The sequence below is a fragment of the Cryptomeria japonica genome, chromosome 8, assembly GCF_030272615.1.
Source record: "Cryptomeria japonica chromosome 8, Sugi_1.0, whole genome shotgun sequence".
Lineage (NCBI taxonomy): Eukaryota > Viridiplantae > Streptophyta > Pinopsida > Cupressales > Cupressaceae > Cryptomeria > Cryptomeria japonica.
Genome location: NC_081412.1, coordinates 616,168,623 through 616,180,368, shown reverse-complemented (window position 1 = coordinate 616,180,368; position 11,746 = coordinate 616,168,623). Strand labels below are relative to the sequence as shown.

Here is an 11,746-nt window from a genome sequence, read left to right as displayed (position 1 = left end):
AGATGAAATATATTTCTTATTATGTTACAATTGAAATGTTCATATTGTACTATATTTCTTTATTAATACTAACTGATGCGTATATTCATCAAAATGTTGAAATACACTTAATTTTTTCTCCTAAAATTAGGAGCTCCACTCTCTTTTTTTCCCTTCTCGTATCATTTAGTACCTTATTCGATTCAAAAGTTTTATTCAAGATATCATTAAGTCTTCTTCATCTTGGACCTTGGTTGCATTTTCTTTCTTTTGACTCATTCTCACCGTAAGTTGATCAAATGATCTTAGGACTTCATTTGAACCTTATATATCCATGTTTTTGTTAATAACCACCATGAGGTCAATGTCTTTGAAATAAGTATTCATGTATTTTAATATTTCATTAACACTTTTCTCCCCATTGACTTCTCCTAGATATTTTGATTTTAATATTGTGTTAGTCGACTAGTCTAAATTACTCTACTTAAATCAAACCCTTATTATCATAAAATAATTGACCATAGAACTTCCAAGTTCAAACTTAGAAGTTTAATTGAAATATAAAAATACCTAAGGATTCACTCTTAATTTTCACTAACCACGCAAGTAAATCTGGGTGATGACGCGTACAGAATATAAGCTCATGGACACATATAAAACTAGTAAGTTGAATTTGTTTAATGCATATAGATGCCAATTTTAATCAATTCAAAGGAAGTTGTAGCATTAATCTTTTAATAAATCCATCGGCTGCTCTCACCAAATCAAGGACCTACTCTCACCACACTTCTTTATCAAATCAAGAAAATGTGCACATTGGTCAATATGAAATCTATCAAATATTCATAGGGCACCAAAATAAATTTTAGAATGTAGGTATTTATGTAATTCATGTTAGGATTTATCTTTAAAACATATAGTAGAACATAAATATAAGTCTATGGTTTCTTTTTTTTTTTCTCCAAGAAAAGAAAGGATATAGTTGTTGTATTAGAGTATTGGTTTTGGAAGATTTAGAGACAGGCAATTTTGTTTTCTTACACATCTATATGGTGTGGAGATAATTGTACTTGATTTAATTAACTATTGGTATAGTATTGTATTTTATATCAATTGTCATTGTAGCTATTTTTCTTGATTTAATAATATTATAATCTAAAATTATGTATATATTGGTTTCTATAATAATATTAGTATTTAATGCATTTATCACCTCTTAGTTCATTTAAATAACTAATATTACTCTAAGTCCATTGCTTTATCACAATTAAATTATTAAACAATACTTATTTGTTTAATTAATTTAGAATGATTCATTTTTCTGTATTATCTATAATTAAATCCATTTTAATAATTTAAATTATACCTCAAGATTTAATTATCTAATAAAAATAGTTAACTTAATAATTACTTATCAAGAGTTAATTATCGAATCCCTTGTCTCTTTGTGTTTGTGTTGATTTTGTGGGTATCATGTGTCACCTATTGCATGGTGGCATTCCATGGAAACATCTCATTATGTTGATGTGACACAACATCTATTCTCCTTAAAATGAAATGCGCCTAATGCATACCACTCTAAGGGCGGCTATCATGTCTGCATTTTTGCATATCTACATAATTTGCATCATATTTATCTTGGTATCTATTTATCTCGTGATCTTTTATCATATTTATTATCTTGTTGCCTTTGTGGGTGGAAAACCACTATCTCAATTGATCTCTATTATCGTATTGCCTTTTTGGAAGCCAAACCACTATCTCAATTGATCTTTATTATCTTATCACCTTCGTGTGAGCCAAACCACTATTTATTTAATCATTGATCACCCTATCATATGGCTATCTATGATAACACAACTTGCAACCCACACTAGCAAAATTTTTTTATCAATGATCACCATCTTGCTATCCCTATGCCTGATTGTATTGGTTTTGTATCAAATTTATTATTTTTTGGTTTGACATTTTTGTCTGCAACTAACATTTTATGATGAAATAACCTAGCAATATCTTGCAACGGTTCAAGTCTCTTCCCTAGGAGCAAGTTTAGGTGGCTAGATGATTATACTCCCCTGTTGTATCATGGTATGATAGTTTCAACTTTTATCTCTTTACTTTACCTTTCATCTCTTGATAACGATATGCTCGCTAAAGTGGGGGAAAAATGGAACATCATAAATTGCACCTTGTGCAATTCCACACTACATAAGCATCTCCTATTTATGCTAATTAGAGAATCCACTTCTAATTTTCTTTCTTAGCTTGCATTGTTACACTCTCCTATATCCTTTTTTGTTTCAACCTTGTTGACTGTCTAACTTGTGGACACATGTGTGCCATGGAGATGTCTACACATCATGCTAATGTCTAATGAAAATGCAATCTTGAGGTGGCCATTGGAGCATTACACTTGCTATTTTTAGTAGTTGTAATGCCTCTTGTAGTGTACACTGTGTCAATTTTTCTTTCGGATTGCATATGTTATCTTTTTGGGCTTCATTTCTCTCTCTAAATAATCTCTCTATTCATTCTCTCAAGCTCTCTAATTAATCTTTTTCTCTCTTGCATTCTAGAAACTCTCTTGGCTTCTTCATCTCTGGTTTTTACTTCGTGTTTGACACTCCATCACTAGTTCAGCTATATTTTAATCGCCATATCTTCATGCTTTGGAGGTTTTTGAGCTTCTTCTTTGCTCTAGCAAGCCCCATGCTTTCTGGGCATGGAAGGGGAGTTTCTTCACTCTTTTTGTTACATATCTATCATTTTATCTCCATAGCATATCATTTATCTTGTTCATTTATACCATGTTTATCATATTATCCATTAGATCTATCTTGGCTATTTGTGAAGGTGGAAACATCGAAATAGCGGTTTGACTATGGCATAACTCTAAACACATAGCCCCAACAGTTTTATCTTTCTATATTTTGTGCAAGTTATTTAAGAAGATTCACATTTGTTGGAGGCTTCATTTATCGACCAATTGTAAAAATCTTATTCTTTTCCCTTGCCACTATTTATTTATGGTTAGTTTAGTTTCTATTATCTATTTATTGCACTTAAAATCATAAAAACTTGTGTCATGTCATTCTATGTTTTCTAGTACAAAACTTCATACTCTATCCATATGGGACACTAGCATGTTGCACTATTTTTCATGACCCATACATGTGTCCTATGTAGAGAGCTAATGGAGGTCACTAGGAGATCTCTATGACTTGTACTTTTGGGTTCCATAATTAAAATATTATTATCTACTGGTGCTTGAGAGTTTCCACACTTTGTGCTTATCTTGAGTGGAGAGGTAGATTAAGTGAGTCGTTGAGATGTTGTCAAATGCCTTTCCAAGTGGTCTACTTTTTTCCACTTTACACTTATCAATCGCCTTCATAGTTTCATCCTTGAAATTGGGGAGTTGTCTAGGGAGAGATTTAAAGTTTCTTTATTTTTGGAACCCTTTTTAGGTAAAGGTTCTAAAATCTCCTTTAAATCTAACTGGTCTAGAGAACTAATGTGGAAAGAGGCAAGCTAACCAGTAGTTAGAGATGAAATTTCTAGACAAAATACCAATAATCTCTACAAAACAAATTGATAACAATCTCTATAAAATTGACAATAATCTTTGCAAAACAAATACTGTAAAACTTGCATTCTCCAATGTCTCCTACATGTGGAGAAAGTACAATTATATAAGCATATAATATGCCATGTTTGGGTGAGTTAGAATATCTTCCGAATCTCACGTGAATAAAAAAACAAAAACCAATTAACAAATAAAATAACAAAATACTAACTTATGCTAACCTCCTATCAACTAGGAACTAACATATTACTTTTTACTTTTTACTTTATATTTTTGACATTTACATAGGATAAAACTAATAAAAACAATACTATGCTAATAACTTATATATATCCTATGCATACCCTATGAATCCTCATCAAGGACCTTGTAGGTTCTTTTTTCTAGCTTCATTCATCTTATTTCTAATTTTGTCCAAAGGCAATGCTTAGGAATTCTTTGCTTGTCTAGTATTGGTATTGGGAAAAGAATTAAACACAAGTTTAGTAGCTTTTGGTACCTCTACATCATCTGTAGTCTTTGGAACATTAGATTTAGGGTTTTGATCTGTTTAATTCTCTTTAGCATTCACACTAACGCGAGGAAAGTCCTATAAAATGGGCATAGTAGAGTCATCAATGGAGATTTCTATATTTTTTTGGTTCTAAATATTGGGTTTAACAAGGTCCTTATTTTAAAATTAGGGTAGTTCTTCTTTTAGTTCCCTTCTTTCTTACAGAGGAAGAATGAATTTAGAACCCTAAAAGGTCAATTTTGCAAGTCAAGAGATTACCTTTAAGGTCAATTCCAATTTGTTTCATAATGCTCATACCAAGAGAAAGGGTAACTAATAACCTTGCATCCATATGTCATAAGGTACTTTTTTTTCCGTCAACTTGGAGCATTATGCTCGTTGAGGCAAGGAAATGAGGGATAAAAGCCCACAATTGAGTTTGAACATCTTTCACAATAAGCCATCTAGGAACAAAGATAGTTAAATTTTTTTTGTTTAAAATATCAGGGGACAATTTCACTACCCTAAAGTTAGTATTTCCCACATTCCAAAACTACTTTACTAGAGCACATTCTTTCATAGCATGGTTTTTAAAGAGGATGAAAAGCTCTTTTTGAATCATGCAAGAGAAAGAAATATAAATCCCCAAAAAATTTCAACAAACCCTCGAGAGTCATTCATTAGGAAACTTATGACTAGGCATCTTATTATTATCTAAGGCAACAAAAACAAAATTGCAATATTTTTTAGTCTTTATTCTTTTTTATTCAATGCGTCAAACATATCACCATTCAAAACCACAACCAAGGAATGATGGCCTAAGGAGGAGAACTTATCTTTCTCACCTTTGGCTTCTACACTTCCATCAAGCACTCCATCACTACTGATATCAAATTTTGTTGAGTTTGGAACCCTCTTTGTATTCTCTCTAGAAACCACCTCTTTGAAAGTTTTACTACTTGCAATACCAATATCCTTTGCAAAACCACCACTTTGTTCCTTGATATTAGACTCTTTGTTTTAATTATCCTATGCAATTTACATCAATATATGTATAAGTCTTTTATATAAAAAATGAAAAATTAAACTAAACCATTTCTAATCCTCTTATCTATATTTTTATTAATTTAATCTTCTTCTTTTTTCTACTCATTATTTAATATTTAAATTACACACAAAATAACTTAGAAATATGAATTATTTTCATGTAGAGTATCATTTAAAAGTTAATAAAGTCTTTTAAAAAAATTAATAATTGTTACTCCTATCTATGTAGAAGATATGTTGCTAAAACAATTTATGTATATGGAGCACACAAAATCTTATAGATTCTTTAACATTTTGAAATCTTACTAAATATGATCGTTGTTAATATTTAAATTATTAACATCAAGCTAAAGTTAAATTTGTTAAAACACATGAAAGCTTTTAAAAAAATATAACTTATTTTAAGAATAAATTATATTAATAATTGAAAATTTATATTCACTTATGGTACAAAATAATTACAATTATATTTTTATAGAGAAAAGGAGATTCTCCTGAGAGAAATTTTGCACTTCCTAAAGAGTTTAAGAAAAACATATTAAGAACATATTTAATCTGATGAAAAGAAAATATTATGCCTGATCATTGTAAATTACCTGAAAAAATTGCTTAGATTTATAGGTATATCTAAGGCATAGATTCCCAGAACAAAACATTCCAGTTGCCATCATTATCTCAAACAATGTGATCATATAAAATCAGTATTTTTAAGACTAAACTAAATAGACATTCTGCGGAAGTATTGTGAAATAAACGTTATATGGACATATACATCATACAGATAACAATACAGCTAACTAACCATACCTTTGTGACAGTCCAGTACCATTTAAACTCTTACTTCTGCGCGAAACAAGCAGCGGCCATGGCCATGGACTTGTACGAACTCCCTCCTTCCATCAACGCAAGCTTTGCCTTTTCCTTCACTACACGCACATTCTCCCTTGCTTTAATCCCCTCTTCTCCTTCCATCAGTGCCCTCACTACTCTTTCCACTTCCGCTCTCGGTACAAACACATCTCTTTCCATCTTCACATCTATGGCAACCTTGTCGTGGTTAACCAGCATAATTCTGTTAAACTTTTGTTCAGCAAACAGAGGCCAGCAGATCATGGGAACCCCATTCGAAATGCTTTCTAGTGTAGAGTTCCAACCGGAGTGAGAAAGGAAGCCTCCAATGGACGGGTGAGAGAGAATCGCAACTTGAGGAGCCCAATTGGGAACCACAAGCCCTCTGTCTCTGGTTCGACTCAGGAAACCATTGGGTAAAAGCTCTGAAAGGTTCGTATCCTGGTTGGGATTGAAGGTGAGAAACTTATTCTCTCCACGCACCACCCACAGAAACCGACGACCGCTTGTTTCCAGTCCATGCGCTACTTCTGCATTCTGCTCCCTCGACAGGAAACCCCCGCTTCCAAAGGAAACATACACAACAGTGGAGGGAGGTTGTCGATCTAACCACTCCAGGCATTCGTGTGTCTCGTGACTCTCCGATATGACGGGACCGATTGAATAGATTGAGGGCACTCGGGAAGAGCTGAGAACTTTACCTTCTTCGAGGGCTTCTAAAGCTTCTTTTTCCAGGTCCTCGAAAGTATTTATCAGAATCCCAGCAGCTTCTGGAAGGCGAGAGCAATGGTGGACAAAGCAGTGAAAAGCTTGATCAGATCTGTCTTTGATTGGCTCGGGCAGATCCCTTGCAGAAAATAGTGGAACCCCTGGTACGTTGATCGGATACTCTTCCTCGTCTTTAAACGACACGTCTTGCTCTAAAGCCAATTTGGGAAAGCTTAACAAAAGAGAAAGCATACGCGCACCGGACGTGAAGAATAAGTAAGTGGGTATGCTTAGCTTGGCTGCAACATCGAAAGTGGCGCTGCAGAAGAAATCTGTAACAAAGGCAGAGATGGGCAAAGAGGAACTAAGCAAGGAGTGGAGAATATCCCCAACATGTGGTGCAGCTTTCTCCATGTACTTTGATATGCGAGTTTCGATCTTCATATGCTGGTCGTGCTCGTCGTGGAAATCCACGTCGGGAAGCTCTGTAAAGTGGATGTCAAGGCCGGAAGATGCCAAGTAATGGGCGTATGTGACTTGCTTGTCTGGCTGCATCCACTTGCTCGTTATTACAGTTGCAGAAAAGCCGTGGTTAAGACAGAGCCGCTTTGCGAATTGAGCTATTGGGACGAAATGGCCGACTCCTACGCATGGGAAAATGGCGACATGAGGTTTTCTACTGTTACTTTGCACTTCCATTGTGCATACTGTATCTCACTCTCACCCTTTCTTTTGTGGGAGGATTAAAAAACCCTTGTGAACTGTTTAAATAGCTAGCGGAATGGAGGAACAGAATACTGCCGATTAGGAGACTAACAGTTGGTAAAATGGAGTTTAGGAAGACGTGGATTCAGGTGAACCACGAATGGTTGGTGTGGAACATTGGCTCAGAATGTGCAGCCAGAATAGGATTGCCGAATGTGACTCAAAAGCTTTTTTATTATGAAGATCGGATATGCCAAATCTTCGACTGTAGTCTACAATATCTTCTCGGTTCCTGTGATTATTAATTTTTAATAGCTGCCCAAGTAAATCAAATAGCTTTCCACGGTACAGTGCATTGAAGTGTCTAAAATGTCAAAAGCACGAGCTATCCAGAATTATAATCCGCGCCGCCTTCCAATCCTTCCATCCAATCCCATGCAATGCCACCCAACGGCCACGTACGCCTGGAGGTTCGGTGGTATTATCGTTAAAATTTTAAATTAACAAATGGTTATTTAATTAAATTTTTTTTACATTTTTCGCCGAAAGCGTGTTTGAAATGACCGACCGATTGTTAACACATGAGGAAGAAAGTAAGACGATTCAATCAATCCTAATCTGCGTATTTTCTCTCTCCTCCTGTATATTTGTACAGCGTAACTCTTTTGACTGTTTTTCCGCTTGTTTTGGTTTTCAAAAAGAATCCACTTGCATTTTTTATTTTTCCTCCCTTTTTCAATTTTTGTGATGTCTATTTTTCAATGAAGATAGATGTACAAGTTATGTAGGTCTTATAATTTTATGAATCTCATTATTGATTGACATTATTAATATTTGTAACAAGTTTATTAAGAGATGTCAACATTGTGAACAAGGAATTGGACTAACTGGTTTGACAACCTTAATATCTTTCCATGTGGACTCTTGCTCCTTTCTCTTCCCTTGCCTCTTTGATATTTTATGTTTGTAATGTAGGCCTTTGCTCTCTTCTTCTTGATGATAGATTATTAAGTGTGATAATAATTTAATATTATTATAATTGATAAGATTGTATCGAGACATTTTAGATCACACTTAGTAATTGTAAACGTATAAAAATGACCATATTCCTAAATGAATATTTTATGTTCATTTCTCTATTTGATTAAATCCAATTTAATTGAATTATCCACATTCCTCTATTTAATTAAGTAAATTACTCAATTTATTTAAATTAAATTCACTATACCCATTTAATGAATAAATCATTTTATTCAATAAAACCCCCCTATCCACTTTTAATTAAATTCAAATTTAATTAAATAGTTATCCTAAAATTGAATAAATCTAATTTATTTAATTTCCCCAAATTGCAACCAAATTGAATTAAATTACTTTATTTCAATTAAATCCTATTATCCCACCTCCCACTTGCCTTCCCAAACCCCTTTCTAATCCCTTCTAGAATCTTCTAATCACTTCTAATTAACCTAACCCCTCCTCTAAACTTTGTCACATCCCTAAGCAAAGGGAAGTCACTTCTCAAACCCTCAAAGTCTTTGATAACCATTAAAGGCTTTCAACCTTCAACCACTAAATTCCTCAAAGTCTTTGATAACCATTAAAGGCTTTCAACCTTCAACCACTAAATTCCTCAAAGTCTTTGATAACCATTGAAGGCTTTCAAACTTCAACCACTTAATCCCCAAAGTCTCCAATAACCATTAATGGTTAACTCAAACCCTCCCACATGGTTAAAACATTTGTTTTGACTCAACCTCCACCCAACCCAAAGGTCTCATCAGGCCATTAATGCTTTGACCATGATTATCTCTTAATCATTTGCACAAAGGTTTATCCTTGGATTAACTCTTAATCTAGTGGGTAATCTTAATTTAGACTTGACCCTTAGCCTCTAGATAACCATGAGGTCTTCTCAGGCCTTTAATGCCTCCAACCCCTTCTCTCAACCCAATCCTATGTTGACACTTGTCACCATTTCATTGGTGTCAATTGTGCACATGGATCCCCAACTTTCAAACTCAACCCTTGATTAAACCATTCAATCCTGGCCATCCATTGCCCTATTTTTGCTATAAATAGAGCTCTCATTCCTCCATTTTCATATATAGAATCCTCTAAATTTGAAGCATTACACTTATGCTCAAATTCTTTCAAGCTTTCATATCATTTTATGCTCATCATTTAGCTTCTCTTTTAACAGGAATTAGACTAAATATGCATGTTCAGAGTACTTTCTTTATCATTTTAGCTCAATCATAGACTAAATATATTATGTTAGGATAGTATTCATACTAACCTTGTCATCTTATCATCTAGTTTATTGCATTTCTAGAATCCGGCATAGCTTAGAATACATCTCATTCTAAAATCAATCAAAGCATCCCTCGTTCTCGCATTTGCCATCCCTAAACCATTTTGCTCAGTGATCTGAGAGCAAAAACATTGGTTTGAGGGACATTGTGAGATAGAGAACCATGGGACCCACCTTGGGAAGCTGAGTAATACATCATTACTCCATAGCTTGCACCAAGAAGTCCTGTGTGTGTGTGTGGACTAGTTTCTAACAATATTTTCACATATTTAGTTTTATCAGCCCCCTTTTCCCGCATACAGTAATCTATCACCAAGAAGAGGAGAGTGAAGGATTACATTACAATTAGAATTGATAGGATTGCATCTAAACATGGAAAAACACAGTTTATGGTGACAATTCAAAATCATTGAAATACTAAATTGGGTGGGGGTAAATTCAAATAGTATAATAAAATATAGGATCGCTATGCAGGTTAGATCCATCCATACAAGTTGTATGTTATTTCTTGATTAAAATGTAACATGCATCATTATATTTATTCTATTTTCAAATTATTTTCTATTGTTTTTTAATTCATCTTGTAAATAATATTTAATTTTTAAAATTTATTATAATATATAATTTTTAAAATAATTTTAAATATAATTGTGGATATGAAAAATTGATTTGATATGAAATTTGATATGGTCGAAGGTTCAAGCCCTCCTTCTAGCACCAGAAATGTATGCAGAAAAAGCGGTTCAATGAAACTTAAATTGTGAAAATATTCAAAGACTTGCCCACACACCCATGGGACTCTTGGTGCAAGTTATGGAGCCATGAGGAATAGCTCAACTTCCCAAGGAGTGTTCCATGGTTCTCTATCTCACAAGGTCCCTCAAGCCAATGCCTTTTCTCTTAGATCACTGAGCAAAGTGACTTAGGGATGACAAATGCAAGAACGAGGGATGCTTTAGATCAAATTTAGTATGAATGCATCGTATTTATGCATGATTTTAACAAATGAACTAAACTAGATGATAAGATGACAAGGTTAGTAAAAATACTACCCTAACATGATATACTAGTTATATGATTTAATCTAAGATGATAGAAATACTCTAAAATGATTATTAGATTTATTTTAATTCAAAGAGAGGCTAAATGCTTGCTAAAATTGAGTATAAGTATGATGCTAAATACTTGGATTGTTTTGAAGAAGGAATGGGCTCTATTTATAGGGAAAATAGGGCAATGGATGGTCAAGGTTGGATGAGCTTATCAAGGGTCGGGATTGAAAGTTATCAATCCATGTTTACAATTCTCACCAATGAAATGGTGACAATTGTCAACAAGAGACTGGTTGAGAGGAGATGTAAGAAACATTAAATGCTTGAGAAGACCTCATGGTTACCTTAGAAGGTAAGGGTTAAGGTTAGGTTAAGATTATCCATTGGACAAAGCTTTTACCCAAAGGATAAACTCTTGCGCAAAGGTTAAAGGGGTAACCAAGGGTAAAGCCATGAGTGCTTGATGAGACCCCTAGGTTAGATGAAGGTTGAGTTAGGCAAAAAGTCTCTAACCATGCAAGAGGGTTGAGTTAACCATTAATGGTTTGGAAGATTTTCAAGGTTAACTTGTTGAAGACATAAAGCCTTTAATGGTTTTCAAAGACTTTGAGGGTTTGAGAAGTGACTTCCCTTTGCTTAGGGATGTGACAATATTTAGGAGATGGGTTAGGCTAATTTAGAAGTGATTAGAAGAATCTAGAAGGGGGTTTAGAGAGGCAAGTGGAAGATGTAGGATTTTGCAAGTGGGTGGAGGGGAATTTAATTAAAATAAAATTAATTTATTTCAATTGTGGTTGCAACTTGCATTTGTAGGATTTTGCAAGTGGGGGGATTTTTAAATAAAATTAGATTTATTTAAATACAAATGAGATTTTAATTAAATGTAGATTTAATTAAAATGGGAAAGGGGATAAATTGATATTTTTAATTAAATGTGAATTTAATTAAAATGGCTTAGATAGAAGAAGGGTATATTAATTAAATCTTAAATTAATGAATAGGAAGAATTAAGA

At 33.7% G+C, this 11,746-nt stretch overlaps 1 protein-coding gene across 1 annotated transcript; it reads right to left on the bottom strand.

The window, feature by feature from the left end:
* Positions 1–5,621: 5,621 nt before the first annotated feature.
* LOC131043661 (hydroquinone glucosyltransferase) lies at positions 5,622–7,484 on the bottom strand. Its single transcript, XM_057976895.2, has one exon. It carries the CDS (start codon positions 7,359–7,361, stop codon positions 5,943–5,945), a length of 1,419 nt encoding a protein of 472 aa, XP_057832878.1. The 5' UTR covers positions 7,362–7,484; the 3' UTR covers positions 5,622–5,942.
* Positions 7,485–11,746: the final 4,262 nt, after the last annotated feature.